General features: G+C 44.2%; 1 protein-coding gene and 1 long non-coding RNA gene across 7 annotated transcripts in view; one reads left to right on the forward strand and one right to left on the reverse strand.

Annotated features, from left to right (window-relative positions):
• The first annotated feature begins 8,368 nt into the window (after positions 1-8,368).
• Positions 8,369-16,539, forward strand: part of RUNX1T1 (RUNX1 partner transcriptional co-repressor 1) — a 117,291-nt gene continuing 109,120 nt past the window's right edge. For 2 of the 6 annotated variants that reach the window (XR_005103131.1, XM_037379854.1), the window contains exon 1: positions 10,492-10,575. Coding sequence is in view for 1 of the 6 variants with exons in the window: in XM_037379858.1 (XP_037235755.1) it covers positions 8,893-8,920 (28 nt within the window). In the remaining 5 variants the exon portion in view is untranslated. Of the gene's footprint in view, positions 8,921-10,119; positions 10,576-16,013; positions 16,164-16,539 lie in introns of those variants that run through there. The other 4 variants (XM_037379855.1, XM_037379858.1, XM_037379862.1 and 1 more) reach the window with 4 other exon arrangements.
• On the reverse strand, positions 10,582-16,094 carry LOC119144444. Its single transcript, XR_005103132.1, has 3 exons — positions 15,966-16,094; positions 14,875-15,784; positions 10,582-13,708 (listed from the first exon to the last, which is right to left on the reverse strand). It is a non-coding gene; the product is annotated as an uncharacterized LOC119144444 (long non-coding RNA).

Raw genomic sequence — 16,539 nt, forward strand, 5'->3', positions numbered from 1 at the left:
AGTTTCTATATTTTTATATACATACATATATATATATACACACACACATACACACACATGTATGAGCTAGATACCTTGTGAGATACACAATGGCTGTGAGGCTTAATTCAATAGCTTTTGTGATGTGAAATAACACCTAACACATCCAGCCTGATGAAAATCCTCCATCTTAAATGGCTCTGCTTAAAGGCCTTCAGATGAAGAGACATCAACTCTAGGAATCCCCAGACTTTCCTTAACTATTGTAGTGGATTCCAAAGCTTATGCAAACTTAAATTTGGAAACCTTGTTCTGATATAGCAAAATGAGAAAGTGTGTTAGACTCTCTCAGCTTTTTTAATTGGCTGCTGCTGACCTCTGAAATGCTGAGAGTGTGACAGGGACCCCAATAAGGACATAATTTTGTTCCAGAATGCTACATTTAATAAACAGATATCTCCAGCTTTGAAATTGGAAATCTGAAGGAATCAATTTCACAGAAGTCCCAGAAATGGAGAAACTGACTTCATCTAGAAATCACTGAAGCCTATGATTCATCAGGTTCTGCAATTTGCTGCTGTGAAGCAAATTTCACTAGAAGACTGTTTATGGATCAAGAAAGGCAAAGGGAGGACATAGGGAGATGTATATTGTTTCCTCAAAACTATAAGAGAAGACAAACAAGCAAGACTGGGAAGCTTCCAGGCAAAAATTGTTAAGAGGAATAGGAAAAGCAACATGAGATCTATTGCTTGGGCTTTATTAAATAAAGTTTGAGTAATTACTCACTGTGAGAAGAGGGAAATACTTCTGTAAATAACCACAAAGGTCCTCACCTTCTCACAGTGATCCAGTTAGTATAAAAAAATCCTTATTATATAAAATAAGAAGAATTTAAAAGGACAAAGCAGAAGCTCATGGTATATCACCACATAGACAAATACAAACTATTTGTCAACTCTAATTTAAAATCTGAAGCTTTTTTTGATTTTCCTTGCAGATTTGCCACATCAGAGCTGAAGAGCAGAACCACCTCTAAGTTCTTCCTTCAGCTGCTAACCCAGGGGAGATCTCACAGTTCACGGGACCAAAGGCCAGCCCCCACTTAGGTGGCTCTGTAAAATGCAGGTATCAATACCTTTCCCCAAACTCACAGATACCAGAGTGATATCGGAAATGCAGCTATTTAATCAGAAACTGTCTGTTTCTGACATGGGACCTTCCAAAAGGCTTATTTTCCAGTTCTTTAAGCTGCTTGCAAAGTGGCAGGGGCTGCTATAAGCCGGAACTTTCACAGCACCACATCCCGTAGGTAATGAGAGAGGCTGAGAAGTCACATCTTCTTGGGTCTCTTGGATGATTTAGAGACACAGTTTATAAATTGTGTCACTGCTGGCAGTGAAAAAACACAAGTCAAAGCAGGGAAATGAATCCTTTATGTATTTCAACATGTTTATATCTTACAGACTAAAGACAGTTTCTGCTTTTGAAATTTTTTAAAACGCCTTCTAAATTTGACTTACTTGGTTTCCGTTACGTAGGACATAACTATTGAATACATTATGTTTACTTTTTTTGCCCATGGTTAAAAGGCAAGTAGTTATGTAAGAAGGAAAGAAGTTTGAGCTAAAAATGCATTATTTGAAAAGAAGAGTATTTTTAGTAATAAGGTCTGTGAGTGTTCTAGTTCGGCTCCTTTCCTAGGAAATCAGTGGCCAAACGCGTCAGTTATTTCAGTGAGAAAGAATCAGGTGTTTGCTGCAGACGGGCAATAAATTATTATGGCACTTTGGATGAGATTTTGACACATGCAGCAGCACCTAATTTCAAGAAAAGTTCCAATGTACTGATGGAGAATACACCAGAATTGGTTGGTACTCAGTTCAACTAAAGGTGGCTGAATTTAGCTCTTTATTTTTTTAACCATATAACATGTGGGTTTTCTTAGGCATCCTCACTGTTACTTTCCCTTTAAAATGTAATTTTGTGCATTACACTGTGTAGTGTTAAAAGTGTTATGTTTATTTCCTCGTTGATCTATAAATAGCATCTCTCATACTGTGCTTTGCTCTTTCTGAATATTTCTGTGTTACAGTTTATTTACTTTCTGTGTGCTCTTAACTTCCATCTTTAAAAGTTTTTTAAAAGAAAGCCTTTGCCAGTGAAAGGGGAAAAACACTTCTGTCTTCTAGAAGACATAATCTTTTCATTACTTCTACTTTTCCTATTTGTCTGAAAGGAGAAATAATAAGTGACTGATGTATCAAAGCATCTTGACTGCAACGATGTGCATATGAGACAACATTTTAAGTTGCTATTGATCTGCAAATAACTTACTGAGCAAACTAGATTTCATCAGTTTCATTCTAAAAATAAACCAGGCTTTAAATAGAGTCCAACAAATGAAATAATATCAGACTTGATTTTCTAGGTGAGTTTTTTCCACAGCAGTCTGAAACTTTGAAATATAATTTTTGTCCTTGCTTTTTTGTTTGTTTTTTAATAAAATACCTACTGTATGTTAATATATGCTTTTCAGTTTAAGCTGTGTACTACACCCTACCTAAAACTTAATTTTTAAATTGTTGTCTTGGGAATTCTAAAATAGTCATGGAAGGACTATACCTGAGGAAGGCAAAATCTAATCTTGATTTTGAGTCACATATGGACAGTCAAAACATAAAAGTATATACACAATTGTAAATACAATGTAAAGGAAACTAGAATACCAAAATCTCTAAGTGGCTTCTAGAGCATTTATGAACCTCTGTGAGGGACTTCTCCAGGCTGTAGAGACACATACATTTTGAAGCAATCTCTACACTTAAAACTGCCTTCAAGAACAGAGGTGGGGGTTTTTTTTTTTTCCCAGGCAGTGGCTTAAAAACCTGCCTTTATTTAACTTAGTTTGATGCAAATATAAACAGTGTTTGGGGGGTGTGTGGAAAATACGGTTTCAGTTACATCATACTGAGGTCATGATATTAATAGAGTTCCCAGCTAGACCAATTTGGTTTTATTTAGAGCTGGAGACATGGAGATCTGATATACCAAAAGAGGACCTCACCTCTCTTTATAAAACCTGAATGAGCCAGATTTTCAGTACAGAAGCAGGGGCAGTATATCGGTTAGTTGCAGCCAGCAGGGAAATGCAGTTATATTCCCAATTTAAGCTTGTGTATAAGTGGAAGAATGTACTGTCAACATGTCAGTGAAAAAGATAAGAGAGTTATGTCGTTAGCCTTCCATATACAAAATGTCACTGTACTTTTTAGGAGACGTAGCACCGAGGGACTCTGTATATACAAAAGGAAACCTGGAATAGATCATGCACCTTGGATTCATTACTTTATAGTAGCTGTGCACCATTATGTACATTACAGATGGTTGCTGCCTGTAGTTAAACAGTAGGTATATTTAAAAAGGGAACGTGCTGGCCTTCAGAGGCTGCCCTAAGAGAGGTCCCCCCTTTGCCTCGGAGGTGAAGGTTCCCCAGTTCCCCGGCTTTTAAGGGACTTCTAGCAGTGTTTTGGTAAACAGTTTTGTGGCTGCTTATTTTATTACTGTCTGATAATAGACCGCTATTGTTTATTGCAGGTGGCTGCCCAGCAGGTGGGAAGTTAAGGAACTGTATGCATGTGTGTTAGGGCAATGGTTTCCCCTTGTTAGGCGAGGTATCCTGTGTGAAGAGCGTGTCTGTGTGTTGTGTGGCAGTTAATACAGCACTTATTGCTTCCAGGAACCTCAACAGCAAAATGTTTCCTGCTCTCTGACATTGATGGAAACTAAATTTATTATTTCCATTTTGGTGTTTTCACATTTGTTAAAGAAGAAGTGCTAAGCCTGTATTATTTCAGCGCAATCTATTCTCCTGGTTTCAGTGCAGACAAAAAAAAATAATTCAGCACTAAAAATAAATATTTTCTATTTAAAAACACATTTAATACTAAACATTAATTTTATAAATATTCAAGACATTCATTTGCATGAACAAAACAGAAACAATGGATTAAGGCAAGATAAGCTTTTTGCTTCTATGGAAAAGTAACTTTTTAAAACATTTTTCTGCCTCTTTTTGCTTGGCATTGCTTTATCTAACTAGTAGAATCTTTTCTCTCAAAAAGATTTGTTTTTTAATAAGAAGCCATATTTCACTGAAAATGAGTGACAAAGCTGGCATTCCTGCAATGACTGCCAATGTATAAATTTTGTTTATGTGGTCTTTCCCAAAATAACCCAGCTCCCCTTTTTCTGTCACTGTGCATATATTCTTCTGCAAAGTGCTTCAGAATTCTGGAACATTAAAGGGGTTTTAGGAGTCCCAACAATGCAAAAAGACAAACAAGAATGCAAAAAATGTCCTTAGCATACAATTTAATTAAGGAATATCCCAAATAAATATACATGAAGCAGGGCTAAAATCGGCCACGTTAGACAAGGAGAAGCTGTCAAAATGTACAGCAATGGAGCTTACATAGTCCAGAAAGTGGATAGCCTCTCTTTTTTAATTTGGAGGGAAGTTAATACGTTTTCATCACTACCAAAAGCAAAGGGTAAACAATAGTATGAACAGAGAGAGAAGCAGGTAATATGTCAGCTCTTGCAGCATGTACATCACCTAGTGGACATGCTTTGCATACTAAAGGTTAGGGATCTATCCTGCTACTGCACATTTTCTGCTCCCATTATCAAGCACTAGACCTGGCACCTCTTTCCCCCATATGTGAAGCTGCAAAGCAAATCCAGCACCAGTCACCTGCCCCAGCCCTCTCGTCCAGCCCTCAAGCAGGGGCAGCATTTCTGCAACATACGACTTTTTATGTCTTTGCTGCTTTTCTGTGCAGGGGTCAAGGCAGGAATTAGCCTGTACTGCAGCTAAATGGGGAAGGATTTTCTGATGAAAGTATACGCAACGTTAGCGTGCATCCCACCGCAGCCTCCATCCTGCTGCCATCCTCTGGAGTGCATGCCCTACCAAAGGTGCCTGAGCAGACTGGAATGGATAACATGTAAACTATACTCGTAAATTAGAGGGAAAATTGGAAAAACATGGTTAAGGGAAAAGTTCATAAGTTAAAGCTATCAAGGGTCCAGCTTAGCGTTCTCTCTATTTAGTTTTATATGTACCTGTACTGTGCCACTCCATCCAAACAAGTGACTGTCAAATGGGTGCTGCAGCAACCGCATGTGGCCCCGGTCCTGATGCCAAGGCCCAATCCAGCTCCAATGGAAGCAAAGAGTGGGATTCTCATGTGGTTCATGGAGGGTGAAACCAAGCCTTTCGGAAGTGGAAGGCACTTTAATAGAGAGACATCGCCAAAAAAACCAAGTATGGACTTAAAGTCTGCACGGTTTGAGTGGCACAGTGTTTGAGGAGATTGAGCTCTGGATGGGAACATGTGACAACGTGTAACGCTCTGAGCGGCCAGGCAGTGACAATTAGGAGGGACATACTTGTCTCTATTTTTAAACAGCAGCGAGGTGAGTTGATATGTAAGTTCTCTTCCAAGAATTTCAGTGCAGATGACTGCCCATCATATAATTATTCACAGTAAAGAATAAGCCATGCTTCAGCTCTGAACATTCGATTGGTCTCTGTACAATCAAAATATACTCAGATTTGGACAGCCTAGCAGGATATTTCTGACTTCCATGTGCAACTATACTTTTACCAGCCTTCCTCGCACACAATGTCACACAGTGATACACAGTGTAAATCCTTCATATGTCAAATCAGACATGGCATCTACAGTCTGCAGAAAAAATCTGCAGGGTGTAAAGTTACCAAGTATTTGTGAGGTCTACTGTGAGGCTGCATTTTTTTTTTCTTCCTGAAACATGAATTCATCTTTCAAAGAATATGTTTATTTTCCCTTTTTCACTAAAACATATCTACTTTCTCCAGGAAATAAATAGAGAAAAGAAAAAGGTATGGATAAGACAAGTTTGCAATAAGCCAGGCTTCAATCATCAGCTTTGCAATATAATGAGAATACTTGATGGTTACCATCTTTTATTATTTAGGAATCATGTCAATTTATTCTCTCAGTGTCTGAGAAAAGTATAGTTGCTATGAAGTAGTCGGTGCTTTCTGCTCTCTGCTATGCTTTGTTATCTGGGTAGGCTTTGTCCTTACTGGGAGCAGTGGGAAAGCTATGCAACACGAGCCAGGACCAGGGGTTTAATAGGTGATTTCTGTATTTTTCTCATTACAGAAAGACAGAAGTCTGTAAACTTTAATCAATTTGTTGGTGGATATTAAATTGCTAATAGCTCAGACTAGGGTTCCCGGAGTTTCTAAATCTAAACTGATGTTCCTTCCCTATTTTGGAAGATAATATCTAGAAAGTTGATTGAGCCTTCAGAGCACAGGTACATGCCAAAGAGGAAGCGCTGCAGGGTTTTGTTTGCTTGGGTTGTTTGGTTTTGTTTTTTTTTTTTTTTTAAGCTGTAAAATCAGAATTAGGACTTGGTGTTCAGTCCCTGACACTTCAGCAAAACATGGTCTAGGACCATTGGCAAATTTCTTATTTATTTTTCGGCTTACACATAAACAATTGGAAAGAAAGTATCACACCACAAAGATTTTCAGGCTGAACTAAAGTTTCTAGATCTGCTGTAGACAAAGCAAGCCTTGTAAAATTTTTTAGATTATTTTAAAATATTTGAAAATGCTTTTTGAAAGGCTCTCCCATAATTTTAGCCTTGAAATAGACCTCTGTAAAGCAGATAGCTTTTAAATTAGAAATCAATGCCAGACTTGTGGCTTCTCACCATTTTTGTAAATTGAAATCACAGTATACCAAAACACGTTCCGATTTATGCTCTGTTGAGTTGAATTTACTTCAAGGTAAATTTGACCCCCTATTACTATATTCCAACCAGTTCATTAAAAGTTCCATGCCCCTAAATATCTGCAGAAAAATTAGATTTATGCAGATCATAAAACATATTTTAAACATATTTTCAAAACAAACCGAATTTTCAAAACCAGCCAAAGAGGCAGATAAATATTGATATAAATATGCTTATAAATGTATAAATGATTCCACCCCATTCTGGAATGTGTATGTACTTACAATAAATGCACGGAAGCTACTTTGCATTCAATAGGTCTATTTATTTGCCTAAAATTAGGCATTTGCAAGATCAGGCCTATAGTGTGTGTGCGTGCGTGTGTGTTCACATGTACGTACAGGAATAAAGAATGCAGCTTGATTAGAAGTTCTAGCATATGCTCACTCTTTTAACATCTGACATTTGAAGAAAATGAAGCTAAATGTCCAGGCAGTTCTAACAGTTCCAATCCATTATCTGCAACCTGAAAAGACCCACACTTTTTTGCTCAGTGTATGAAGTTGATGTGTTTGGGATTATTCTTTTTTTTTGGTGTGTGTGTGTGTGTGTGTTTAGACGCCTGCTTTATATGGTGTCAACACAACAGCAGAAGTACCGGTCTGCTGTAGGTTGTATGACTGACAAAAATACTCTCTGCAAAACATAGAAGGGAATAACTGATGAATCAGAAAATATATGGATGCCGAAACTGAAATGATTATGTAACGAAACACGAAGTCAAACGGTGGCATGCTTCTATTAATTGTAGATGATAGTAATTAATTTTCACTGCAGTTGCGATCGTGTCGCTGCTTTCAGAAGAATCCAGAATCCCCTTCCAGGAAAGTGTGAAATTGCATCTGGGTTCTGCAAGCCATGAAAGACTACAAATTTCTTTTTCTTTCTTTTTTTTTTTAAAAAAAAAAAAAAAAGAGAGAGAGAGAGGGAGGCCTGCCTCGATACTGTACTTTAGAAAGAGGGGAAAAACAAAGGGAAAAGGAAAATGATAATTGTTTTCTCTAAGGCTATTATCTAATGCAAAAGCAAACAGTCTGACTGGAAATCAGCTAACAGAAGGGGATTAGAGAGTAGATCTGAGAGTGGCTTGATTTCTAGCACTGCTGTCTCTTCACACAGTGATGAGACACAGGCAGAGCAGCCAGGAGCTCTCCAGATGGCTAGAGAAAGTGTTTGTCTTGGGTTACTGCAGGGCAGTCTGGACTCTTAAAGCCGGGGAGGCATCATTAGGGAGCAAGTTAGATGTCCACCCAGTAAAAGCCAGCGAAAGAAAGAAAGAGTAGGCAGGCTGCCCGAGAGGGACCGCGCTCGCCTATTGTTAACATATACTTGACCCCCACTAACCTCCTCACGACACAGATGTCTCCTACCTCTATCACCTCCCACTGCTTTAAGCCCTCCCCCCCTGCACCTGGGTAGCGGGGCCGGGCCGGCTGCCGGCAGTATGCTGCCTGCCTCGCGAGGTGCCTGCTAGCGGGGGAGCCGGGCGGAGCGCAGCGCAGCGCAGCGCGGACAGCGGCGCAGCCTCGGGCGGGCGGCTCGGCTCGGCTCGGCTCGGCTCGGCGCGGCTCGGCTCGGCTCGGCTCGGCCGGGGGCAGAGCTATGCGTCGGCTGCCCGGGGACACGCAGAGACCCCGCCACTGACAGCGGCCGCTCCCTGCGCTCCACATCACGTTTGTCTGCGGCGGCGGCGGCAGCGAGAAGGACCTGGGCATTAACTATCTCGACTTGGAGACTTTGCTTTATTTTTGGTTCTTGTCCTTTCCCGTGGAACCAGTCTCTCTCGAGCTGATCCTCCTTTAAAAAACAACAACAACAACAACAAAACCAACAAGAGCGAGAGAGACGGAGGGGGGGGTGGGGTGGGGGGGAAGAGCAGCTGGAGTTTCTCCTCAGCTCGTTTTGACTTCTGTGGACGTGGATCATCTGGACTGGGAAGGGAAGCCGCGCTGCGCTGCTCTCCCCTTTCCCACCCCCTCGCCCCTCCAGCAGCCTGGGCTGCCGGCTCTCCCCCGAGCAGGACGGGAACTTTTATTTGCAGCTCGCAGCCCGTGGCGAATGGTGGGAATCTCCGGTCCTTTGCAGTGTGAGTACGGGGCGCGGGCAGGGCAGGGCGCGCTGGGGCGGGGGGAGCCCGAGCCCCTCTTTTCTCCCCCGTTCTCCGTTCCCGCGGGACTGCCCTGGCTGTGACTAACCCGGGCGGGCCGGGGCTGCCGCGGTGCCCGGGCAAGGGTAGCGCTGCATGCAGCTCCTAGACCCGCACTCCCCGGTTCGCAAACTCGCACCCCAAATATTTCTCAAGAGCCCGGGAACCGAACAACCCAATTTTGCAGAAGATAACCCTCCCAACCACATACTCTTCCATAGCGTTGGGTTTCTGTCTCGATGTGTAGGACTTATTTTTTTTTTTTTCTTGCCCCCCTCCCCCCCGCCTCCCCTCTCTCCAGATCACAGCGCTAGCCAATGTGAGTCGGAGTGCCTGAAATATTTCTGGTGGGATTTTTTGTTTGTTTGTTTCGTTACAGTCATCGGTTTATGTAGCGCTGGCAACATCACTTCGGGCTGTTTTGCAAGAAATATTTCAGGCGGTGCACATCGTCTTAGCTGCACCGCGGTCTTGCAGGGATCTCGTTTTGTAAAACGACAGGGCAACCTTAGGGGACTGATCGCATTTCCAAAACTGCAATACAATGTAATTGTGTCATCTCGTCTAGCTGAGCTGAATGGTTTGATTCCGTAAATTCCTAAGAGACCATCGGTAAGGGAGACTGGAAGGACGAAAACCGCACTCCCGGCCATTTAGACGAGCCTTTGACTTTTGGCGAGTTCGAGTCCTTTTGTTAGTGCCAAAGTTGAGAGATTGGGCCAAAATTGGGTTTAGGGTAGGGAAGGACTTGCCGCTATAGCAGGAGCACTCGCGACTCCATTGCACGTTAATTTATAGAGAAATCTCTGTGCGGTTACTGTCCTCTGCTCTCCTGAACGTTAGAGAGAAACTGAAAGTAACTAATCGGACGCAGCTCTCAAATCGCTCCTGCTCTAGCCAGGAGCTAAAACGTTGCTTCCTTCAGTTCATGGAGAAGTTTAAAGGAGGGAGGGCGAAGGCAAGAGGCTTTAAAGGAGGGAGGGCGAAGGCAAGAGGCGCCGTGGCAGCCGCCCCCGCCGGCCCCCCGAGTGGCAGCCCGGAGCCCGGCGCGGCGGGACCGCCCTGGCCGGCCGCGGCGGGGAGCAGCCGCCGCCGCAGCCGCTGGGGTCTCGGCTAGAGCAGCCCTCCATCGCCCGCTCCGCTGCAGGCTCCGCCAGGCACCCCTCCTGCCTCTGCCGCGCCCCAAACCAGGGCACGGAAACGACCTGTCTCCCGCAGCCTGCTGGTCGTGCCGCCCGCAGAAGGCAGGGCTGCGGGCTGCGGTCCGCTGAGCCCGCGATCGCCAAAACCTTCCCCGCGGCGCCGCTCAAGTCCCTCCCCGCCGGCCGCAGCAGCGCGGGGGGCGCCGGCCTCGCCCCGGCCGTGCGTCTGCGAGGCGCGCTCGCCCGGTGCGCTGCGCACAGCTGCTTGCCTCGGCGGGGCAGGCAGGGCGCCGGTGACAGGCACGGCATGGCGGGGGCTGGGCAAGGGCAGGTATAGAGCTCTGCAAAGCAGCCTGCGGGAGCTGCCGTGCCGTCCGTGGGAACGCGGCAAGTGCCGACCCTTTGGCTGTAGGCATAGACCCGACTCATTAAAAGGATGTCCGCTGAGTCTCGGTATGTACAGCCCAGCGTTTGCTGCAGCAGATATGCGTGTGCTTAATGTAACGCTGACCCCTTTAACTTTTAACATCTCTTCCCCTAATTAATCTGTTCAGGCCCCAGACTTAAATGGCTGTCCACAGCTGCTGCAAATTGATTTATCCCCTGATGGTGGTCCGAGTTGCTGACCAAAGCAGGATTTCGCGCCCCCCCCCCCCCTTCCCCTTTTTTGGTCTACCAATCTGTTTTGACTTATTTCCTTCCTTACGGTAATGCTTGCATGCTTTTTGAGGGACTTAGAAAATATTTTCTTTTGACATGTAGCTAGAAGCATAATTATTGTATCTGTAAACACAGTATGCTAGGGCTAAGGGTGAATATAATTTATTTAATTATACCCTTGTAGCCTTACATTTCCTTCTCCATTTCTGCATCCTTAACAGATGCAATGGAAAGTTTAAATAAGCAACTTTGTTAACTGTAGTTTTAGGCAAGACGCGAAAGAGGCTTTCAGGCTTGAATTCTATTGTCCAGGTTTTCTCGTCTGCTTTTCCGTTAACGGTTTAGTGAATCTGGATAGCAGAGAGGATTGAAACTGGTTTCTAATGGTTGTTAAAGCTGATGCTTGACCTTTCCATGGGAAGTCTGAAAACCCCATTCAGTTTATTCTGGGCTGATTTCCTTAGGAAATCCAATAAGATCAGGGAATTTCCTTCTGCTCGGCTGAATGTTAAAAAAGTTAAGTCTATCTTGTTTACATGTTTTGGTTTTAGCACTAGGTGTTTCTGTGGCTCCCCATCAATAGAAAAAAGACTAGGAAAAAGATCTTAATATGGCTTATTCTTAACTGTACAATCTATGTATATATCAAGTTGGCAAAGGCTTTGTTGGGTGTGAGGTGCACTGCAGTCTCACTGTAAAGGTTCTTAATTAGGCAGTCACACTTTATTTGATAATTGATAACTTTTCTAAGGTCAGTTTTACCATATCTGAACCTTCAGTACAATTGCTAGTACTTCCAATTCATGAGTCATTTTTTTTTCCTGTCATGGGAAGCTCAACCATGCATCAGCGCAAGAAAACCCCAAGCCCCACTAAAAACCCAACCCACTCTTAAATCCGTTGATGTCTATGGCAAGCTGAAGCCAGGCGAGGCGTACAGGAGGTGATGGCAGGACTTCTTCCTTCGGCCCTGCCTGTGCAGGAGGGTGAGCGGCTGGGTTCCTGAGCCTGAGCATGCTGTAGGAGACAAGAACCATTCTGTTTGTAATGGAATGCAGACAGCAGTGTTAGGTCACTGCTTCCTGGCAACTGCTGCACAAGTTGTTTTTCTTCAAAGGCTTTGAGCTTTTAAATAGTTTCCAAAATATTTTTAAGTAAAACATTGCCTTCTACCATTTTTGACCACCTTAACGTTAACTCATTTCATGCCTAAACAATGGACCAGTAAAACATCACATGGTGTCTCTCATCTGTATACGCTTAACATTATGTATGCCTGCGTGCACATGGAGTTTTATACTGGAAGTATTGTTTATAGAATAAAGGGGAAAAAAATAGCTCCACCTGGAGTGCTGGTCAGTGGCTAGTCAGTTCAGGACATTCTTCCCTGTCAAATCCTGTTTCTTACTTCCCTGAAATGAACTTCAGATGACAGGCGTTGAATGCAAAGCTCACTTCACTGAGGTACTGTGCAGACTGAAAACTCCTGTTGCCAGACACTTTGGGTGAAATAGGCATCTGCAGTATTCGCGTTGGGGGTGATGGGAGAAAGGGCATGCAATTGTCATTTTCATCTTTCAAATCCACTTGCCACAGTCCATTACTGTTAAATCTTTAGCTAATCGAATAAGGATATTAGTATGTTGCTACTGCAGGAGCTTCAGTTTTTGGTTTTTTTTTTTTTTGGGGGGTGGGAATCTTGTTCTTTGTTTTGTATAAACTTCAGTTGTCATGCAGAGATCAAGATGAAGCCTTATCAGCTGAAATAAAACATGAATTGGGTGTTGTGAAGGGGTTATTTCTCATGGCTTGGCTAAAGAAATGTAAAAGGAAAATCGCTTTTGATCTGAATACATTAAAAAAACTTTGATCCATGTATTTAGTAGCAGCCTGCTCTTTTTCATACAGCCTTTAATAGCAACCTATAATGAGTTTAAACTGACACTGAATTTAGCTTAAGTAGTAAGAGTGTAAATTCTTAAACCGTTGGCTTCCAGATTACATTTTCTTCACCTTTTTTTCACGTGAAATATCTAAGAGTTAGTCTAAAACCTGAACTTTTAATGTAAATGGTCTTGGTTTTCCACATAATGTTCCTGTTAAAAAGAACTGCTTTAAAATTGCAGTTATCCTGTTCTTGTTTACTATAAACTTGATTAGTTTAATATATGGTAGCTTAAATACATCAGGAAGTAGTATACTGTGTGGTTTTGTGGATACAAAAAAATGATCAGCAGATGTAAAATCAAAGTCAGAATATCCTGCCATTTAAAAGGTGCTTCCCCCACCAAAAAAAGAATTTTTCATCTAAAAGATACTGACTTCCATCTCCTTTTTTTTTTTAATTTTTTTTTAATTTTCCTGCCATCGATAGGAAAGTTTCCAAATAACATTTAGAGAACAGTGGACGTTTTATTAAAGTAAACATTAGTTCAGTATAAAGGAGGTAATTGTAAGTGATAAGAGCAGAGCAGGTTATCTGTGTGTTGTTTAAACAGAAGGAGCTATTTTGCACCATTTCCAGTAGCCATCTGTAGAGGAGAAGGGTTTGCACCTGTCTGTCCACACTAATTATAGATTAGATCCAAAGAAATGAAATTCGAGTAGGCTTTCTCTTAATGAAATCCATAGTGATTTTATTGTAAATGTGTTTTGTGTACAGACGGTGATGGTTGGGCTGTGAGTAAAATAAATTGCTGTATGGCTGTCATGTACTTGTAGCTGTAAAGCAGGATACTGCTGCATTAACAAAGGTACTGAATAAAAATGCAGTGCTCCGTTTAAGTCCTAGGCTTCACTGGTGGCTGTAGCTAGGTTTCGTGAAAAAGGTTCACTGTAAGCACAGTCTTTTAGGGGTATGTTTCAGGGTAGACTTCTCAGTTACCATCACTTTCATGTCAATGTACTGTCATAGGTGATCCTCTGGCTGAAATAGAAGGTTGAAACGGTTTTACGTACACACATACATGCAGAGTGTCAGAAATACTTTTCCTTTGGTTTAACACTATATTGCTAAAGTGAAGTGGAGAGAGTGAGAAATGCATTCTACAGTAAAAGGTCACATGAATTTCTACCACATCTGTTTATAGTAATTATGAACATAATTAGCATAAGAATTACAAGTGAAGTAATGACAAGCTGAGCTATGAGATATTATGCCATAATCGTCATATGTTGGAATTCTCACATTATAGCACACTAGAATTCACATACTCAATGCAAGAAATAAATGTTAGATTTTTATCTGTTTTAATGCTTCAAAACTTATCTGCCTGGGGCAGATGGACTTTACGCTTTATAGGAAGGTAACCCGCTATTAAAGAGAGAGTCAGTTGAAATTAAGATTTCTAGCCTGCAGCTTGGACTTTGAGACAGCTGTGCTTATGGAATGCCACTTCTGTTACACTTTTGTACTCTTCATTGTATTTATTTTATTAACACACATTGCTTTATTTTTAAATGTGTGTTCGCAGCAAACTGTTTACATTAGAAATGATCCCAGATTAGTTTTTCTTTAGAGAACTGTGATTTCAGTAGTAAAACTGCCTGTTGGAACGGCCAACATAGATACAAGACACACATGGTGGCCTTCCAAGATGAGAATCTGATGGATCCTAAATTAGTTCACGGCATGATATATATGTTTCAAGGAAAAAAATCCGTAACAAAAATCCATAAAAAAAGCAATCTCACACTTACACATAGTATTTTGCAATAATATATGCAGGGAGAGAGCTCTGTAGTACCTTGCAGGTTGACTTAAAGTTACTTTTCTTTAGGAATGCATAGAACATACCATTAAGTTTAGGGGTTAAGGTTTCAAATGAGTTGACTAACTTTTGTAATATGACCTGTCTGATTACCTCTAAATATGGTTGTCACACAACTGACAACTGGAGGAAGCTGGGGGAGAAGTGGCCCTTCTTCAAGGGTAAAAATACTGGCTGAGGAATGCATAGTAAATGCGACATGTGAAAATCAGTTTGTCTTTAATGAAAAAAAGTCCTGGTTTTGTGATGGGAAGATTCACCAAATTGCTCTTTTTCTAAGGCTAGACATACAGAGTGGTTTATGAAACATAAAAAAAATTACCTTGTGCTATGTCTCAGTGATACCAAGAGGTTTTCGCATTATTGGATTAGTGGAGGATTTGTGACAGACCCCTTTTTATCTGACATTCATTGCGGTGACACGATTTTCACACACACACGCCCTTCCCCCATCTAGGTTCTGGTTTTCACTTTGTATTATGTGTCAAATTCCCTTTCTTTCTTTTCTTGTGGAAAAAACCTGCTCTCCTGGACAAATGATTTTGGAAGGAGTTCTGCACTGAACAATGCCTGTCTCACGCCAGCGTGCCATCATTGTCCTCATCCCAGCCTTCACGGTGCTCCTCCACAGACGCGCAATGGAAACGTGTTTCCTTAACAAATAAGTGTCGATTCCTAAGGAGAAACCTTTCTAAAACTTTAAAACCCAAGCGTGCAGAGTTCGCTTGGCAACCTGGTGCTGCCATTCTGCTGGCTGGCTGGGCATGTGGTGGGCAGGCTGGGCTGCTGCTTCGCTGCCTCCCCTCCCTGTTCCCCATGATAACCCAGCCCTCTTTGGTGAATCCCATCAAAACAAACCCTCTGAATTCGCAAAACCTGAACTGTTAAGCCTAGGGACCTGCTCTGGCTTATGGCTCATCCTCTGGTGAAGGATGCCACCGCTCATGGCAGCGTGCTGCGTTCGGGCTCTTCTGCCACTGGCGAGACGAGGCAGGCCGGGTTAAGCTGGGCCTTGGCCAAACCGGGAGTGGGAGCGTCCGGTGACGGCGCTGGGCCGGGAGCCGTCCTGCTCGGTGCGGGATGTAGGTGCGGTCTGTGCAGTGGGAGGCAGGCGCGGGGACATCACCTTGGCGCAAAGGGAGGCGACCTCAGGTGGGGGAGTCCCGGGGAGCCAGCGCAGCGCTCCCCGTGGTCTCTGGCAGAGTTCTCATCCCGGAGAGGCGTGCGGGCAGCTGCCGGGGCCAGGGCCTGAGGTCACGCACGAGCACGGGCCAGGGCACCCAGGGAGCCGCCGCCTTCTCACCCGGTGGGCGGCGCGGAGGTGGCGCCTCGCCTCACGCCGGGCGCGGCCTCCCCGGGGACCCCGGGCCGCGCCGTGCCGCCCCAGCCCCAGCCCCGCTCCCTCACACCCACCGTGCATCCTCCGGCCTCCGCCTGGGCCGCGCTGATACCGTAATCGCCCCGATGCACGCCACCGTCCCGCTCCCCCCCGCGCCGGCAGGGCCACGGAGGCGCGATGCGCCGTCCCTGCGCCGCAGATAAGCTGCGAGGCGTGTGAGGCGCACAAAGCCCGGACCGCGCCGGCGCCTCCCTCCCTCCCTCCGCCGGAAGGTAATCTCCACCCGCGGTTCGGGGAGAGGCGGGCGGGGGGACACCCCTCGCCGCCCCCCGCCGCCCGGCTCCCTCGGCGCTGCACGAGTCGATAGGAGCGGGGAGAAGTGAAGATGTAGCCTCTTATCTCCCCCCTGTAGCGGGCGGGGGATTTACAGGCAGAGATTAGCCGGCGGGGAGAAGGGGGCTGCCTTTTGTTGTGCGTGGGGCGGCCGCGGCCTGGGCGCTGCCTCCCCCCGCGCCCGGCCGCGCTGCGGGGAGGGAGGGGGTCGCCCGCCCGGCTGGCCGCGGGGAGGGCGGGGGGCGGTCGGAGAACAATAGGTTACTGAGGGACCTCGCTTTAAGCACCGTCGCAGGAGGAGGAGAGCGGCTTGTG

Source organism: Falco rusticolus, chromosome 3 (assembly GCF_015220075.1).
Source record: "Falco rusticolus isolate bFalRus1 chromosome 3, bFalRus1.pri, whole genome shotgun sequence".
NCBI lineage: Eukaryota > Metazoa > Chordata > Aves > Falconiformes > Falconidae > Falco > Falco rusticolus.